The 19,430-nt window shown below is 44.2% G+C and overlaps 1 protein-coding gene across 2 annotated transcripts in view; it reads right to left on the reverse strand.

The window, feature by feature from the left end:
* dock4b (dedicator of cytokinesis 4b) overlaps positions 1–19,430 on the reverse strand; it is a 108,247-nt gene that overhangs the window by 56,786 nt on the left and 32,031 nt on the right. For both annotated transcript variants that reach the window (XM_053414831.1, XM_053414830.1), the window contains exons 3-12: positions 18,511–18,551; positions 16,249–16,304; positions 16,071–16,167; positions 15,351–15,499; positions 13,149–13,233; positions 7,605–7,756; positions 2,387–2,468; positions 2,171–2,231; positions 1,933–2,065; positions 1,186–1,274 (exon numbers count right to left, since the gene is read on the reverse strand). In XM_053414831.1, coding sequence (XP_053270806.1) covers positions 1,186–1,274; positions 1,933–2,065; positions 2,171–2,231; positions 2,387–2,468; positions 7,605–7,756; positions 13,149–13,233; positions 15,351–15,499; positions 16,071–16,167; positions 16,249–16,304; positions 18,511–18,551 — 945 coding nt within the window. The remainder of the gene's footprint in view (positions 1–1,185; positions 1,275–1,932; positions 2,066–2,170; positions 2,232–2,386; positions 2,469–7,604; positions 7,757–13,148; positions 13,234–15,350; positions 15,500–16,070; positions 16,168–16,248; positions 16,305–18,510; positions 18,552–19,430) is intronic.

A 19,430-nucleotide genomic window follows, 5' to 3' on the forward strand; every position in this document is an offset into this window, starting at 1 on the left:
ATGTCGACTTTTGAGTCTGCTCAGAAATGCAAACGCTTTTCATCTCCACCTGAGATTTGAGCTGGATGTTGCAGTGCTGTTATTCTCGGGTATTGCAGGATGTTCCAAACGGCTTTGTAGTCGTTCAGTTTAATTACCGCATCCCTTCAAGCCTATTCGTGATAATTCGACACACTGGAGCTGAACCACTTCTCCTCAAGTAATTATTGGTGTTTCGGAGCCAAGGTAGAAAGAGGAGCTGACTCAGTAGATCTGTCTCACAGATTCTTGACATTCATATCATGAAGCCTCATCTTCCATCGCTCCAGTTTGCATGCGTCACGCTCCTTCAATAATAATCAACCTTTTCTATGGAGCCGGGCTGTAATGTTCCTATAAGAATACAGCAGGGAGACGTGAGAAGACAATCAGCTGCGTGAATGTGGAAAATGAACATTTACCAGTATGAAAATTACAGCCCGGAAAAAAGTTTGCACTTATGTAAATCAACATTAAGGGAACCTCCTGATGAACTGTTGCTGTCGGTTGTGGGTTTGACCTCCTGATGCAAACAGCTGCACACGGGCCGACGCTTTCAAACGACTGCAGCGCGTCGTCTCGCTTCCCCACTCCTGACTCCACTGCACGTTATAATTTGAAATCACAATCAAGACGTTCATCATCTGTTTGCATACACAAGATTATTGGCAACACAACTCCTCCGACAGCTGTAGCTTGATGATTCTGTTGGGGGGGGGGGGGGGGGGGGATGCTGTCTGTAATCCACAGGAGGGATGTACAGCCCTCGGAGCAAAACAAGCCTTTCAAATATCAGACGACATTTCTTTGACGTTTGAAGAACTCCGTGTTTTAATTCTCCGCCAACCTGTTGCTACGGGAAACTGCCGACGTTGTTGTTCCATATGGTGCAAACGTGTTTATTTATAAAAAAAATCCTCTGAGTGCGGTTGCAACAGTGAGCTCCGTGCATGTGAAGAAAGAGGAACTTCCCACGCACATACAAACTAAGTGGGACTGACCGGAAGCTGATTATCACATGGAAAGAGACTGATGATGATGTGAGCTGCTAAGTTTGTTATCACGGGATAATGGATGACTAAACCCCCTCGTTGTTTTAAGTCCTAAGCCAAGAGTGATGTGGAGATGGGAGGAAGCAATATTGGATAAAAGAGATGTGTCTCTTACCGGTGTTGGATCCAGACAGGTTGTATCTGGAGCTGGCCTTTTTGATGATGTTCTCGTGGATCTGGTGCCACTCGCTCTCTGTGTTACACCTGAGATAAAACACAAAAGTAAAAAAATGGCACAAATAAACGTTTTATTCATTATTCATTAACGCGGAATTCAGTTGTCCCCAGGAATTATTAACCTGTCTAACAGACTGTTGCTTTCGTTATTTAGCAGATGGGGTAAAAACTAATTTCTATTTTCCATGGTCACCAATCTAACATCATTCGACTAAGAACTTGAATGCTAATCCAACTGAAAGCTCTCAGTCTTAGTGCAGGTGTCGAGAAAGCGGTTGCGTTTTCTCCTGAGCTTTGTGTATTTGGCCAGTCAGTCTGATCCAGATATAATCTAGGTCAAACTACTGTATCCACAGTAGCCTTCTCTGTCCCTTGGGACATTGTGCAGACTGGAATGGATCACAGAACACTTCCACGGCTGCTGGTAGACAGAAAAAAACTAAAAAAAACACAACCTCTGAAGTGCAAGAGGGAAAAGTGCAACGTCTACCTTCTGGTTGTGAAATGTCGATGCTGCTGCCAGTTAATTGGACTATGAGATAATAAGATGACTTGAATTGAATTGCCTGCAGTCGCATGGAGCTTCTTTCAAGGCAATTGTTGCACTAGATTCCTGAGTTGTGAGTTGTGTCATGATAGTATATTTGGAAGAAAAGGATGCGAGTTGTCTGCAGTTGTGACTTACGCATAAACCTTGAGCAGGTGGTCGTCCTTCGAGTCAGCAGTGAGGAGGTCGGCGATGCTGACGACAGCACAGCCAAACGGCCGGCGGTACTGCACACTGCACAGGTTCTTCTTCTCCCCTGCTCCCATCCTCCCTGCGCACAAACACAAAGAGGGGTTGTGTCAACAGAACTGTTGTGAAAGCCTGAGGGATTTGAAAAAGCATGTTGTGTTCAGAAGATTAAAGAAGCAGCTCCCACCTATTCTTACGACGTGCACAACGATGTAGACGTCTTTTCGCAAATCGCTGCTTCCCAAATCCTGACAGAAGACACGGGAAAATACACATTAGCATCCGATTCAATCATTGTCAACGGGTTGCAGAGCACTGACAGAGCATCCTCTTGCTTTCTGCATTATGTAGTATGACAGAGTCAGGTCAGCTCTACACAAGTTTAAACTACTACACCACTAACCACAAACAGCGTGCATTGTCTCTCGGTCTTCTCCGGCGACTTGGGCAAGCCGCTCTTATTCAGCCGGACGAAGAACCTTTCACTGTACAAGAGTAGATACAGAGAGAGAGAGAGAGAGAGAGGGAGAGAGAGGGAACACACACTGAGATGAATGGGGTCAGGAGTGACGGCTGGCTGTCGTCGTAAACAACTGCATCCAAGCCACAGCTAACAGGAACAGAATAAAGATTAGAAACAATGTCAGAAATGTCAAGCGCTGCACGGTGGGCACTGGAGAAATGTCTTCAAAGTTCAGACTTCAAACTGAAGCGGTTTGAAAACAAGATCGCGAGGCGGGAGAGAGGCAGGCAGACGGGGGAACTGAGAAAAACGGAGAGAAAAAAGAAGATATACAGAGTTTGAATTTCTGAGCATCCCCACACTGGCTCCTGCACCGCCAGATAAAATATTCATGGTGTTGTTGCATGCTGTGGATTCTCGATGACACCTTTTAGCCCAGATACTGGACCGTCAGCAAAAATAGTGACAAGCTGACAAGAAGAAATGCGGAATTTCAGTCGTGTAACTGCCAAGCCGGTTTCATAAATCAAGTGTCTGTGAAAGGGAGAGATTGAAACCCTTACCAGCGTGTTGAATACAGAAGGAAACTCAGAAACTAACTGATAAGAGCTGCTCAACGACGAAGGCACTATGCTGTCAATGGGATAAAACATAGAGAAATAATGCATGATTCACAAGTGTGATTTCTTGGTTCAGTCAAGTGAAATAAATCAGTTTGTTTAGCATAACCATCCCAATGTCAGTGAATGTCGACCTGGGAAGTTGCACCATAGTAAGTATGTTACTTAGATAGAAACAGACAAGCAGACACCACAAACACAAGCCTATGGACTTCATCCCTCTGTCCACAGAACTATGAGTTTACAGCTAGGCCATTATAGATCCGAAAATTTTTGTTTCTAACTGATGCGAAACTGGAAGAATACAAATATGTCATGTTGACAAAGAGATGACACCGATGAAGATGTCTATGTGGAAAGACAAAGACATTCAAGAGCGTTTGGCGATAAGGGCCGATGCAAAATATCAAAAAAGTTGCAAGGACCAATTCACAAATTCTTTACGTGACTGAAGTAGAATGTAATCAGCATGCCCTGCCCCCTGCAGGCTCTACCAAGACTCCACCCCCTCATCTGAAATGTTTCCGGTTGTAGGGAACATGTCTGACCCCGGCAGTATCCTGCGACCAGGTGACAGACAGACTGACATCCCCATCCCCAGATCTGCGATGCTATAAACAGCAGCACTGAGACAGTGTGGCTGGCTTCCTGTCTGGAAAAACACTGAATCACAGTTTGGATCTTTTGAACACACTCTTCAGTGAGACTTTGAAATATAACAGATCGAGAGCAACACAGCGAGCTCTGAACAAACTGCCTGAAAAGAACAGCCCTGGCCTCAAACGCCCCACGCAGCCGTCCGTGCGCAGGCGTCCAATGAAGTGCATGTCGGGCAAAAACAGAAAGGACGGACACAGATCGCCTTTTCGTTCTCTTTGTGCTCCGTCCTCTCTCGCTCGCTCGCTCTCTCTCTATCTCACACGCACTCTGGAAGCGAGCGGGGGGGCCTCCTGCTGGGCCCCGTCTCGTCCTGGCTGGTGAGCTGTGGGCTAATCCAGTTAGGTGACTTTCACAGTCCACTGATAAGCAGAGAGAAAACCTTGTAATGCACTGGCGGCTGATAATGAGCCAAGTCGCTGGCACGGCTAACAGGCGAGGCTACGGCGGGGCCCATTCACACCAGAACAGAGTTTACCCCCCTCTGATCCTATATGACTGGACTTCCTGCTGCATGCAGCTACAATGGATTAGGATGTTTTATAATAGCTTGAGCCAGTTAGAGCTCTTACTTCTACAAGTTGTCATTGCTGCTTTCCTCACTGTAACTCAGTGCATTTGTGTATATAGGGCAGTGGGTGCCCACGTTTGAATTAATTAAGCGCTTGATTATTAATTATACAAATGCTTATGATGTTTCAAACATGTATTCCTTCAGTAGAGTTCTCCTTTTATCGGCCGTATAGGAGCAAACCAGTAGAGAGCCAGTTAGCTTTGGACGCGGTCGCTCCTCATTAGCCGATCCGTGACTTTCCAGGCCATTTATCCCAACATATGGAGACGGATTCCTTTGCATTAGACATGAGACTTGCGTGCATGCATTCCTCAACCCTTATTAGCGCTCTATTGTTGAAACCCCAACCACCAATTAACAGCCACTCCTGCAAACACAGACACACACACGCGCCAGCCCTCTCTCCCTTCGCACGCCCTCACAGCTGCAGCGTGTTGATCACCCGAGCTGCGAGCACCAGCGTCCCCCAGTGGGACCTTATCTCTCTCTATCACCGCTCGCATTAACATAACATGAATAGCCGATTTCCCTCCCCGTCGGGCCCCCACAGCGCTCCCTATTCCCTCTCCTGAAATCGATGATTGCATTAGGAGCTGTGAGCTCACCCGACATGGGGACTGAGGACAGGGGATTGGGATGGTGACAGACTGGCGTGTAAAATACTGGATAAATTAACTGCCAATTGAGCCTACCACCCCCAACAGCTAATCTACCCTTAGAGGCCATGTCAAGGCTAGAAAATGACTTTTGAATGGAGAAGACGAGGAAAACTTTACCCTGAAAGACACAGAAGTCTCTTTTCCTCTGGTCAAAGACCCACTAATCCACTCTAACATTTGGCTTTTGTCTGCAAGGGGAATAGAGACAATCGTCATTCACCCCTCTGGTCAAATTAAATTAATCTGCAGTAAACACTGGTTTTAATTGATTCCGGCTCCAGGTGGTGGTAATGGAAATCACGTCTACTGGCAAAAATGGTGTTTAAATGTGTACAAAATTTTTTGTAAAAGGGCTGAAAAAGACAAATAATTGACAGCAGAGTCATGCAGAGATACACAAATGCACACTTAGCCTGAGGTCTCTCCTGAAAAGCACACACACACACACACACACACACACACACACACGCACACGCACACGCTGCGATTCCAAGTCCAGCCATCCATGGATGACCTTGTTAGAAGTGAGCAGAGGTCAAACTCGGAAGAGGGAAGTGCAAGTGTGCGAAAAGTTGCCATAAATGTGTGTTTGTTTGGAAATAGCCACTAAACACACAACAAAACAGAGAGAGTGTGAGGATGGTACAGCATTCCCCTGTGTGTGTGTTTGTGTGTGTGTGTGTGTGTGTGTCCTGCTGAAGAGCCATTCAAGTCGTCTGAACTGAGCACAAAGAAGCTGCCATGATGCACAGGGGCTGCTGGTGTTGGCACAGTGCAGAAACAACGGGTCAGACACCCATCTGGTCGCAGACACACACTCGCACACAAACCACCGGCACTGAGGGAAGCGCAGAAATGGCTCCCTGCCAGGCAGCTTGTGTAAATGAGTGTGTGTCTGTTTGTGTGCGACCAGACAGTGAGAGACAACGTTGGCAAGCTGCCATTGCAAGATTTTCCTTGAAGACAACCGATGTCATTGCAACACGCAACACACACACTCACACACACACAGACAAGACACAATGGTTAAGACCTTTCTCTGCCTTAATCCCCCAAAACTGATAGAAAATTTGTAATTAGCTGATTTAGGAAACAAGATAAACTGTATTGAGCAAAATCAAGCTTTGTTTTTGTTCATTATTCCTGCTCCATGCTGTATTCACTTTGAATAAATGAGCATCTTGTTGGCAACATACACTGAGTATCTGAAGCTGCTGTTGTGTGACAAAGGTTTTCGCTCAACAACTAAAGTCGACATTATTGTGTTTCATTTAATCCAAATCAAAGTGTAATACACGACAGAAGTGGAGGAGTCTAATGACTCATACCTGGCTGAGGTGCTCAAGCTTTAAAATAGAGAGAGCAAGACAGGCGGAGAAAGAGAAACATAATGAGAGAGACGGAGAGAGACTGCGCTTCAAGTGGACCTTAATTTGATGCTGCTAGGTGGTCATTACCCACTTCAAGACAAGGCACAGACTGGGGATCAGAGAAAATGTACCTGCATTACTGCCGAGCCTTATAGCTTACACCCAGATTCTGGATGTATGCGTTAGAAGAAACAGGAGCATTTTGAAAAACACTTTGCAGGTTAAAAGCGCCTCTGATCTGCTGATATATTCTGCGCTCAGAAGCTTGTTGTTCAGGGAAACGTTTACAGCTTTGAGACGTGAAATGAAGTCCACACATTCTCCTGAAATTGTCCGAAGGGGCTGTGAGTGAAAACGTGAGAGTTTAAGTTTACCATGCAAGCCCCCTGGTAAGATTTCCAGCATTTTCACTTTCCACTTTGTATAACACAGAGCCTATTTCCTTGGGAGCAATGTATTCACACTGACAAAACATTCTCCGTGTGAGGTTTGAAGAAACTTGCATCAAGCCACTTTGCACAACAGTAATTTTGATGACTCATAAATTGGAGTTCAGCAGAAAGTAGAAGTGGAGAAACAGTTCCCCTGCACACAATAATAAAACAATGAGTCCCATCAATGTCGCCCCCGTTCCTCTGATGTGACCCTAAGGGGCGGAGAGCGGCGTCAAACACGAGCACGACTTATCAAAAGTCATTTCAACCCACTCGTTTCCCCCTCGCCTGATGGATCCGCTTGTTTGTGACGTGCCATGGAATTTGCTTTGAACTGCGAAACTGAGGAGCTTAAACACAGTGTTCTATTTGGCCGACGCCCAATCAGGAGGCTGCGGTGAGTGTGTTGGCGTGCGTGTGCGTGCGCGAGTGACGTGTTCAGACTCTGATGGTGACAGGCCCTTTTATGTGGACAGCAAGGACACGTTTTATGGGAGAAAAATAGCACGGCCTGGCCCACTTTTATGTGTCCAAGTGCGTTTTAACAACCTGCTTCATTTAATAAATCTTCATGAATATAATTAGAGCAGAGTTTGTGGCACGAGAAGAAGAGAAGCTATTAGAGACGTCTGCTCTTCCACCTGCTACACAACCTCTGAACACACATATATCTTTGATTAAATATCAAAATAATAATAATCAATTAGCTAAATACAAAAGTGACGCATTTTCCCTCCTTCTCTTCAAGCTGCTTTCAGACGCGCACCTGGTTTTCAGACATTTTTCCAGAGTTCCTGAAAACTGTATTAAAAACAGTAAGGGATTATTTTCATCAAGCTTCTACCTGAGGGGCCGGCTCTCTCGTCCGTCATATATGTGGAAGAAGACCTCGAGCTCCTCTCCCAGGTTGGCGCTCATCAGGCTCTTCACGTGGACAAACAGGTGGTGGGTGCTTGCGGGCGCGGTGGTCTCCTTCTTACGATGCCGATGTTCCATCTATGGAGAGGGAGGAGAGGAGAGGGAATTTCACCATGTTAGTCTGCAAATACACACAAATGCAAAGATTCAATAAATGAAAAGTGATAAATACTAAATTCTATGCTGTTGTGTGAAAGGTTGGAGGGTCTGGATTTTGGGAAGGTTAAAATAACTGTCAAATCCATAAGCCCCTTAAACCCAGGCTCAAAGCTTATCAAATTCAGTTAATGCTCAGAAAAAGAAAAAAAACATGTTGGTTCCATCTCTCGAACAAGAGCTGCTGTATTTACAGTGCAGAGTTTCCCAGTCAAAGATTAATAACATTCCTCCGAGAGCTCTCACTGTCGGGAGGAGATTTTTCTTTGTTGCACATTTCCATATATATTTGAAGACAGTCAAAAAAAAGATATAGATTCGGTTGATATTGATTTGAGTTAATATAGCTTGTGATATCGCAGCCTGTCAGCGGCACCTAAGGCTAAGACGTGAGCTTCATTGTGTGACTGTGTCTTTGTTGCCAGAGGAATCAAACAGGACGCATATATGGGTGAGAATACAGACGCTCACATAAACACTTCCAAGTGCTTGGTGATGTATTAACGCAATTTGTGCTTTCACAGAAAACCATGATGTCCTTATTACCTAGAAAAACATCTTGCATAATCGCAAGCAGGTATAAAAGCAACCAACTTGTATTTATGTACCTCTTATCTTTAAGTAGGCTAATTAGTTTATTGACACAAAGACATTTTAGTTGCCGTGCTCTGCATCCCCCTTTTTCAAATGGATTCTTAATCTCCGAGAAATAGGAACAGAAGCTGTACGAATCACGCTGAATACGAATGCATGCGGAGGAACAGTCGCACAACGTCGAATCGAATCACATCTCAGCGTCTGATAATGCATGCTTTATTAAGTCAATCTATACCAGAGTATATATAAAAAAGCCCCACAGAGCACGGTGCGGCCTCGAGAACACCATCCAGATCAGCTCGCACATTACGGCTCCGTTTATTGAGAGGTTTCGTCCTAATCCGCCGTCAACGTCCAAAAATACAAGGACACACAAACGTATCCAAACACACACAGAGCACCAGATGGCCAAACGCGCCCCCTGCCAAATGTTGCTCCATATTCACTTCTGTAGTGGGATGTAAATAGATGGGTAAGGGAGAGGGGAGAAGGAGGAAGATGCAAGGTTACAGTGCAGTGGAGCATCAACACAGGAAAGCATCAGTGAGGATTGAGAGCCAAATGCAAACAGCCACAGTCGCAGTCAACTGCAATTTCCTGCGTTTCTTTCATCAAGATCCATGAATTATGCTCTGAGAAATCAATGGAAACGTTGGACACGCACTGAGCTTTAATGTGTTCTTCCATCTATTCTCATGCTGCAGTGAAATGTGAGATTTACAGCCACTGTCTAAAGCACAGGTTCCTAAATGTTTCAGCCCCTGACCACTAAAATAGTGTCAGAGACCCGGGAGTACTATTGTGCAAAAGATATTGATTTGAGGAAAGGAAAAATCCAATGTGCTACGTGCTCATGTCACAATGTTTCCTGTGTTGCTGTAAATTATCCTAAAGCAAACGATTCTGTCACAGTTTTGTCAAAATCCCTGCAGGTTTTTTCTTTTCTTTCATCTTTTCTTTCAATTATGGCTCAAATATATTTATTTAATTCTGGTGAAATTGTTTGTGTTCCTTGGAAATCGTTTTTCTTTTCCTCGAAACCCCCCCAGGTGGCCCCTACCCCTGGTTTGAAGGGCACTGGCCCAGAGGGTAGGAAACAAATCAAAAAAAACATTGTACACTTTTGGGAAACAGCTGACTGCACTATATAAAGACACAACCATGGTCCTCTAAGAATTAAACACGACAGAACATTACATTACAAACCATTGTACAGCTGCAATATCTGTCAGGATGATGAATATGTTTCGTTGTGTACCGACTGCTCTGGATCTCAGCTTCCGGAAGAAAACACACTGGAGGGCGATCTAACAACAACAAGGCTCCAACACTGTTTTTAACCAGATCTGTTTTTTTAATTCTGTGCACAACAGGGCTGAGCTGGCTTTGACGCAGAACGGCCACATCTTGAAAGGTCTAATTTATGCTGTGGGATTTTATTATGGAGGTTATTTTCAGTTTGTCATTAAAGCGGCCCGGCGGGAGCACTGAGTGGTTATACGACAGCATCGGCATGACTAGACACAAAAGGCGTAGACCTGACAGCGTTGGAAGAAGGCTGGCGGGCCGGCTGGCAGCACATAATGCTTCGGGTAACGAGGGGAGGCCGAGAGGGAGAGATCGCTGAACACAGGGGGCATGGCCGTGTCTGTGTTTGGCGAAGGGTCTTATTAGTGTTGACTGTGTAATCTTTCCCTAAACAGAGCGACACGGCACCGAGAGGAGCGACTGTCAAAGCACAAGGAGATTCTAAAAAAGGAGAGAGGGGTCAGACTGAGGCCAGAGTGAAACAGCCACATCCCTAAACTATGGAGCCATCTTTCTCTCACTTCCATATTAAGCTTCTTTTTATTCCTCAATAGTGCAATAGATGAGCGTTCAGGTTTTTAAGTTCTTCAGTGATAACTCATGTCAAAGGCACATTTTATTTAGTGCCCGACTAATATGGATGTTTGGGTTCGGTTATCGTAAATAAGTAAAATCTAAACGCACATTTAAAAAGCTTTTTCTGTAAAATAAAATTTTTCATATTTGCGTAATGCTCATATTGGAAAACACAGATACTAATACTCCTGTGAAAGGGTCAAATTGGACGATTTTTGATTGGCCAAACAATAAAGTGGACAGGCTCTGGTTTTATTGCCAAAAATTCATCAGAAATGTTCCCAGATTTTCTTTGGAGAAGTAAAGTCTGATGGTAGAAGTCTGTGAGTCACCTGTGTGAAATCTTTCTTATTCAATGCACTGACTTTCCTTCATCCTTCTCAGTATCCTCTTTATTTCTCCCTGGGCAGAGATCCCATAATTCCTCGACACAATGCAGCAGTAAAGCTACTGTAGATTTTTTTCACAGTAACACCCCACTGCCCTTTCAACACACAGCCAGACACACACATACACACACACAGCCAGACACACACACACACACCAGGTAATCTCTGTCTCAATTTAATTAACCCTCACCACAGCGGCTCGGTGCAGGATAGAAACAAAGAAGGTGCTCTCGTAAAAAAAGATCTCACAGAAAAAGACTGATGTCATACAGCTCGAGTGTTTTATGTCTTGTTGTGAGCGAGTGTGTGCGTGACACCAGTGGATGCCTGCGCCTTCATCTCGTCCCCAGTAAAGGACTGGGATTGCAGTCATTTGCTGATTGTGTACTGTACACCATTTAATAGAGGTGCATGAAGCTTTCATCCTGCTGCCTGCTTTTGTTTTGACTCACAAAAAAAGAAACAGATGGATTAAGAGCTTCAATTACCCCTACAAGGGAAAGCCGTCACAGTGTGTGTGTGTGTGTGTGAGTGTGTGTGTGTGTTTGTGTATCTGCGTGTGCGATACAATTCTCGCCGCACCGAACCAGGGGGAAGAGAATTGGTTGCCACGGTAACAGCGGTTGGGGCTTGGAGAAAGCGGGAAGGAGATGCAGGGAAGAGGGGAAGAGGGGAAGGGGGGAGAGAGGGAAAGAGGGAGAGAGGGAGAGGACAAATGGAAAAAAGAGGAATTTATTCATTTGATGCTCGTACTGGTGCTAATCCAGAGTGGCTAACACCGAAACTGAGGTTGCTGTTTGTTAATATTGTGTAAGGCAGATAGGATGCTCAATTTAGCACTAAATTCTAATATTATTTTGTTTGTAATTTGCCGCTGGAGTGAGGCTGGAGTTTCTTCAAATCTTTGAAGTACTCGGACAAATGATATTGTTTGCACTGTGGCGCATGCTACCTCTTATACACTAAAATTAGAGTTTCGGGTTAGGGTTAGGGTATACGCAGGTTTTCTAAACGTGGGTAAACCCGCTTAAAAGGGCGATTAACTTCTTTCCCATTGCCAGAAGAGGAATTTAGCCTTTTAGTTTTTTCCCCAGTACGTCATGTTCCACGTCACGAAAACTGTCTTGCCAAATTACACCTATTCACCCGGGTGTCGTGAAGACCAGTCCGTTATTCTCAAATTAAGGTGGTCTATTTAAATATGACGCACTCTTCCCTGATGTCTTGTATAGGGGCTTCCTGCATTGCACTCCCTGTTTAGCTTAACATGCTGCTGGGCTATTCCAGAGAGCATTTTACAAGTGTGGCTGTCAGCACCAAGCCTAATTGAGTTTTCCATTAGTTGCAATAGATGGTGTAATTATGATGAGAGTGTTGCTGACTCAAATGAGGTTCATATCTTTCTAAAACTGGAATTGTGAAAATCCCAGTTTTAGGGAGCTGGTGTGCTTAGGTGGCAGAATGGGGAAGGTGTGACCTGCCACCTGCCAGCTGAGAGCAAGAGGTTTCACAGACTGCTGTCACTGATGGATAGCTTCTCTCCGAACCTCGGAGGTTAGCTAGAAGAGAGACACTGGTAAAACATCCCCTCGCCTGCCTGATGCGATCCGCTGACGGATGTTCCTCCCCACGCAGGCTGCTTGAAGCAAGTAGCAGCTGTAAGTCCGCGAGGGACTATTTCAAAACATATTCTTTTCGGCAAAATGGTCACAAACTCGATATATGACTGTAGCTATAGACCAACGGATCCATTTATTATCTCTACAGCCCTTGAGGGTCGCGGCTGACATTAAGCGAGAGGCGGGGTACACCCTGGACAGGTCGCCAGTGTATCGCAGGGCTAACCGCTGCACCACCATGCCCCTACTGTAGTCTGTATGTGAGGGACAAGAGTTTGGGCTTCTGGTTTCTAATTCTACTTTGCCCAATCATGTTCGAGCAGGCTTTGGTTGCCCGCAGGTAAAGACTCTGTGTGGAGAGCAAGAGAGGCAGAGCATTGACTGAAATGCATCAGCTTTTTGATTTATCTGCATTTTGCAGCTAGCTGTTGACAGAGTTTAACCAAAATGTCACCTGGGCCCAAAACACAATTTTTTGTGTGGAGAAATGTTCAACTTGTGTGATAAAAGTCAAACTGTAAACAGACAGCAAACAGATAAATGCTTTCTGTTGCGCCCAAGAGACAAATATGTTGTCTGACGATAGCTAATGGGCTCTGAGACTTGAGTCTGTCCTACATTGAGAGATAACGCTCAAATAAACAGCACTTTCAAAAACTGTGCCTAAGCGACTGAGATGAGCTCTTTTGGACTTAGCCTCTCATTCAAGGACACTTCAGCAGGTAAGTGTTGAAACAGATCCTGTAATCACCCGCACTTCACCCCCCGACTCCCCAGAGGAGAGGGAATACAGATCACGTGAAGAAGAGGTGTAAGACCACTCACCAGTTTGTAAAGCTCTGTGACGCTGATTTCATCTGGGTCCACCATGCTGAACTCTCGCCTGGGCACCAGGTCCAAGCCAAGTTGTCTGTAACACAAACACAAAGACACACACAGGATATACACAGGATCAGACAGATCATACACATATTACAACGATATTTAATTCATATCTTACTCTGTGGTGGACAAAACAGACATAGTCGACTGAATTGAGAATCATCTACAAGTGCGCACACAGACACACACACACACACACATACAGACCAGTGCTGTCAGATCACCCTCGTCTCTGAGGAAGAGATGAAAGAAAACATTCCTCTCCCTTTAGCCATCTGCTCTTCCCGCTGTCCTGTGTATCCACCTTCTTCCAACTGCTGCCCTGCACCTCGTCCTCTCTCCATCCTTTAACACTCTCTGTTTCTATGTGTCCCCGTCCGTTTCTTAAAACTACCTCTCACTTTCTCCTTCCTTCCTCCTTCTTTTCCCTCTCCTTATCCTCCTCTAGGCCAACTCCTTCTCAGTGGACCAAAACAGAGTGTGTCTCCTTGGCAGCAATAAAAGAGGCAGGCGCGGTCAACCACACAAGTGCCCACGAAGAGGGGCCTGTCCGGCCATCTCCTCAATAAGGAGGAGGGGAAATGAAGGAGGGTGAAGGGTAAGGACGAAGAGAATGAGAATGAGAGAACCTGTGTGTTTTTTTGTCCTTGTTTCACCCTCATGGCATGGAAAGCAAAGAGAGAATAAAGAATGAGAGTGCAGGGATGTCTGTGTGAGAGGGGGAATGAGACTTGACGGAGTGAAGAGAGCGCCTGCAGGGAGGGTAGGTGACAACAAAAGACAGAGGAGCAGGGAGAGAAGAGAAGAGCCCAGGGAGAAAAAGAGAGAGTCGAGGGAACGAGTGAAAGAAGAGTTAGAGAGCTGCAAGGAACGAAGAGTGAAGCCAAGAAGGGAGAACAAACAAGTAACTCTTTTATGTGAAAACCAAAGTGAAGAAGCTTAATATAAATCAAATCTTCAGATTAACAATTAATGTTGTGGTGAGTTTGCAGATTTAATTGTAGCTCATTAACTACAGATCATATATGCTTGTATTATCAACACCCATTAATTTTAAACCAGTCATAGTAGAATAACTTCTGCCTCTTTCCAGTCGGATATTAAGCTTATTTATCAATTTGTTTTATATATTTGTCTTGAAAAGGATGTGATGTAGAATCAAGCAACAGACAACACATGAAAAGACCAAATGTGCAAGGCTGAGTCCAAATAGGACCTTTGTCAAGTTGAATATAATAAAACTGTTATCTTGGTGCCAGCGGCTGCAGCAGTTCTTCAAACTGTCTGACAGACATCCTGAAATATGTCCGGAAGTGGCAGTAATCCAGTGAACCAGTGGAAATAACCAGTTCCTCCTCTCAGATGTACCCAGGTATTTCCTCTTCTTGTTCTCTTTCAAGGTTAAAGAAGCACCTGGAAACAGCCAGCCTCCTTCTAGTGCTCTGTAACCGTTTCTTTCACACCACTTGGAAATCCAATTACATAATGTAACCTTGTAACGTCAATAAACACAACAAGAAGGGTCCAACCATCCCCCTAATGATGTTAGTGGCCGCCCGTGGCTGCATGCTGTGGGTGTGAATGAAGCTGTACAGGAGTTGTGTTTGACCATCCCCAGAGCCGGGACTTTACTGAGGAGCTAAACTTCGATCAGAAAGACTTTCACTGTCCCATTCATTCCCAGTTCTCACTCTCCCTGTCTTATAACCATGGTGCTTACGTCTATCCAATCAACTTTTGCCATGATCTCAATCGGCCAACCGTGTCGTTGCTGCCAAACTTTAAATCTGCTCTCTCTTTCGCTGTCAGCTTTCATTTCATTGATTCGATGTGACCCTCCTCCTCCAGTCACCTCCAGCCTCCATATGCAGAGCCCTGGTCGAGCCCAGCTGAGTCCACTCATCACATAAACCTTCCCCAGTGTCTAGCACTCAGTAGGTTTCCTATACTACTCAGGGCCTCACCCACTTGATGACATCATGAGGGGTGCAAGATTGATATAACTATAAAGGCATGAAATATGACTGAGAATTCAAAAATTATTTGATGTGCGATTATAAAACATGGCTCTGCTCTGCGCTTGAAGCCATATTTTGGACATTTGAAAAGGAATGCCCACTTCCTGTCAGCTCGTCGTCTACTCACTCGTTGCCCCAGTCCAATCTCGCCGTGATGTGCTGCTTGACGTCCCTCATACGGTCGTGGGTGAGGTGGCCCACCAGCACCTGCCTCCTCAGGTCCAGGATTTCATTCATCACGTGCCAAAGCCGGTGGAACAAATCCCCATCGCTCTTCTGCGGAGGGAGAAAAACGGAGAGGCGGAAACAGTGAGAGACGGGCGAAGGCGATGAATGAAAGGGGAAATTGACAGATGAGAAGATAGAGGGGGAGGCAATTGATAATGTGAAAAAAAAACACAGTTGTAATCAAAACCCAGAAATGTACAAAAGAAAAAAGCGGCACAACAAACAGGAGAAAGCTGAAGAGTTCGAGAAGAAGCGGGCGACCCAGACAGAGAAGCAGACAGAGACTTCAAAATGGATTTGTGCAAATTAGCTTCAATGTCCTGCTGCTTCTTTGCCTGAAATGTATACACTTTGATCCCCGAGTATTCATCAGCTCAATTAAATCAGCACCCCAGATAGCTTAATAGGCCACAAACACAATCAATCTCACCAATGAGTGTGCACGAAAAAAAGCTTTGACTGTTTGTAGCATTTAAATTACCCAGGGCCAGATAAATTCCCTCCATGAAAAACGTAACACAAAGGCAGTTTCGCTAAAGCAGAATTGCTAATTGAATCTGTGTGTGTTTGCGTGTGTGTGTGTGTGTGTGTGTGTGTGTGTGTGTCAGAGCATTCTTACCACGTAGAGCTGTTTCCACATGGCACCCCAGTCTCGCAACGTCGAAGTCATCTCTGTGATGACGGAGTCTTCGACGGGGGTGACCGTCTCAAATTGTCTGCAAAAAAGGAAACGGATAAACCTTGTTTCACAGCCTGAAAACACATAAAATGAAAAAAGAAAAAGGAACTTTACTCACCCTTTATTCTTGACATGGGCATTTTTCAAGTGGATGTAGCTGGAAGGGAAGATCCCCTTTAGGAAGAAGGTAAACAGGTTATTGAGAAGTGCTTAAAATGATCCTCAACCTTCCTGCAGCATTGGAGTTTAACTGTTTATGTGGATTGATGCATGTGATCAATAAAGGGCATAAAGTATGTTTGTGGGTTAAAAGAAGGAGCTGAAAAAGAGATAAAAGCACAGAGCAATGGGATTCAGGAGACAAAATAAGATGAAAGTGTGTGTGTGTGTGTGTGTTCCGTTAATAAACTCCCTCCTGCTCCCCACAGACTTGCGGATATCAAAGTGGAACTTATGGTTAAGTATCTCTGGATAAATAGAACAGACACACACTTGACGCTTTACTCCACAAGCGATTGCCAGTCACACTTTGAGCTCCTGTCACTCGTCTTCCATTTTTGTTGTTCCCTGCAGTCTGTGTTTTGTGCAGGAGATGTGCAGCTTAATTATCAGAAATGAATAAACTGGGTTTAACTGGTTGGATTTTGATTAGGAAAAGTATTTTTTTTTAAACATTTATGGAGTTTGATTTTTTTGTTGTCAGCTGTCATTCACTTGACTTTAGGCATTCTCCTCTGCAGCTATTTGTCACGCTAATAGTTTATTGATCACATTAAATTGTCAACAGTCAGATTGTGAGTTGGCCTTTCATATCTGAAGAACGCAGCCGGGTCAGAGGCGTTCAAAACAACAGAAAAATGTCCGTAACATTCAGGTGAAAGGTGGGGCCTGGGTAGAGCATGAATCAGACGGGACCTTTTTTTTTTCACAACATCAACACTTCGGCCCTTCTTCTTTTTCTATCCATTTTCTATGTGTATGACACCTCTTTTTCACCCTGAAATATCAGTACTCTTTTTGTTTTGCATTATCTTTGGATATTTTCCTGCTGAACTCTCACATGGGTTCACCTGGACATTTTCCGAACTCTGACAGTGTGTCATGTGTAATTTTACGTATCTGAGAAGATACGTAGAATGTCGAGAGGAACAGTCTCGGACATTTGCCCCTCTGGAAAATGTCTGGACTTCTGTGCATGTTGGAAAACAGCTTATGAAGGACTGTATAATTTATTATAATCAGTAATCTGATTGACTTAAATGCAGAAGGGGTTTCGACAGCTAGCGACTTGAAGTCTTTAATATCTTCACATATTAATGTTCCTTGTATTTGTTTGCTCAACCAAGTAAAGGAAACTTCTGTTCCTGTTATTGTATCATTCTATTCTTTTCATAAAAATCATGATACAACAATGATAGAGGAAATTAAATATATAAAGTCTGTTGAGGCCAATTTATGATTCGTGATAATGGGCTAAAGAAAATTGACTTTTTGGCCTATTCCTGTACCAGAGATTAACCATCACTCATTTAGTTATATGTAAATATGCAGTTTCTGCGATGACATGTCAATGAGAAATGGCTGTTATTAGAACATTTTCCAATAAAGGCCCTGAACGCCCACGTGTTTCAACTCACTGGGGCTGATGAGGCCTCTGCTCAGGTTGAAGCTGTTGTAGGAATTAAATTATGCCAACAACCTCCGCAGAGGCCTCATCATAAGACTCAACCTACGAACAGACCTTATGAACTGTCTCACTGCAGGAAAAGCACAGGTGTTATGTGAATGGGTGCAAAGAAACTAACAGGCGATTGACTCAGGCACTGTCTGTGCACGCCCTCACAGCTCGGAATAAAAATTGTTATCAGGCAAAATAATGCAAAACACGTATGAGGATGGATCATGTGAGTGTGAGGTTTAGATCCAAACTTAACAGATGAAGGGATGGAAGCAGCCGAAGATACACACATGCTGTGCGTGTTACCAGACTAAAATGTGTGGTTGAAGCGATTGACAAACAAATGTGATAACAATAATAGTTTAGTTGATGAAATGTGTCATTGACGTGTCTGAGGTGATAAAATTCATCCAGCTGGTGCAAATAATGATGGACCTGAGGGAGACTTTTAGTTTGAAATCCTTGTTTCTGTTTTCAACTTATATAGCATTCATTAAAAAGTAGAGTAAGAGTTGAATTGTTGTGTATGACAAAGCATGCAAACACACACACACACACACACACACACACACACACACACACACACACACACACACACACACACACACACACACACACACACACACACACACACACACACACACACACACACACACACACACACACACACACACACACACAGCAAAGAGTTGTTTAACTCACCTTGATATTAGGATTCTTCAAGATGAATCCTCGGTACCAGCCTGCAGAGAAAAAAGGACCACTTTAATTTCCAGTATGTCACTATTAATATTGCACGAGAGCTGTCTGATATTGATTTTTCGGGGCCAATTCTGATATTAGGGACTGAAAATGTTCTGATACTGAACTTTTTTCAGTGTAAACTGTAAAAAATAAATGCACTTCTTTACTGCATTGTTCACTCTGTAAATTAAAGCCTTCATATCGCAGCATCATGGCTGATATATCTGCCCATTTTTTGTGAGAGAGAGGCATCATGTGTGTTTCCTCTGTGTCAGAGCAGCACTCGAAGAGCCCTGTGTTAAATAGCAGCTTGTTTTATCACAAGCTGTGTGTGTAGTGACCACAAGCTAAGGCAACGAAGAATAAAGAGACACACAAAAGAAGTGCACGCTCTGTAAACCTCAATATGACATGTCCTCTCAGAAGTGAGGAGAAACACAGAAGAAGAAGTGTAAAAGCTGTGGCTTGCATACGCTCACACAGTCCAATCTTAGCGCAAGCCAAATTTATACGTTCTTGACTCTTCAGCAGATCCCAACACTGACTGAAAAAATCTAATTTAATTACAATGGAGGACTGGAGCTCATGCTTTATCCCAAAACATGTGATATAAAGCAAATTTCATGGTTCCAGTCATTGAAAGTCCCGCCAGATAACAGCACTCGCTAAATAGCTCCTATGTATTGGATGAGTCTAATACAGATGAGTTTAGCAAAGCATCTGTGACCTACACTGTGTTTTTCTGATTTGTGTCGAGACATGCACAGTCAGAATAGCATCTCGTAATGTGTCTGGGTCTGCGCTGTGGAACGTAAGCTCAGTATTTCCTAGATGACTCAATTTTTCAGTAGCAAAGGTCAAACGCTGTGGTAGCTCTC

The sequence above is a fragment of the Pleuronectes platessa genome, chromosome 22, assembly GCF_947347685.1.
Source record: "Pleuronectes platessa chromosome 22, fPlePla1.1, whole genome shotgun sequence".
NCBI classification, from domain to species: domain Eukaryota; kingdom Metazoa; phylum Chordata; class Actinopteri; order Pleuronectiformes; family Pleuronectidae; genus Pleuronectes; species Pleuronectes platessa.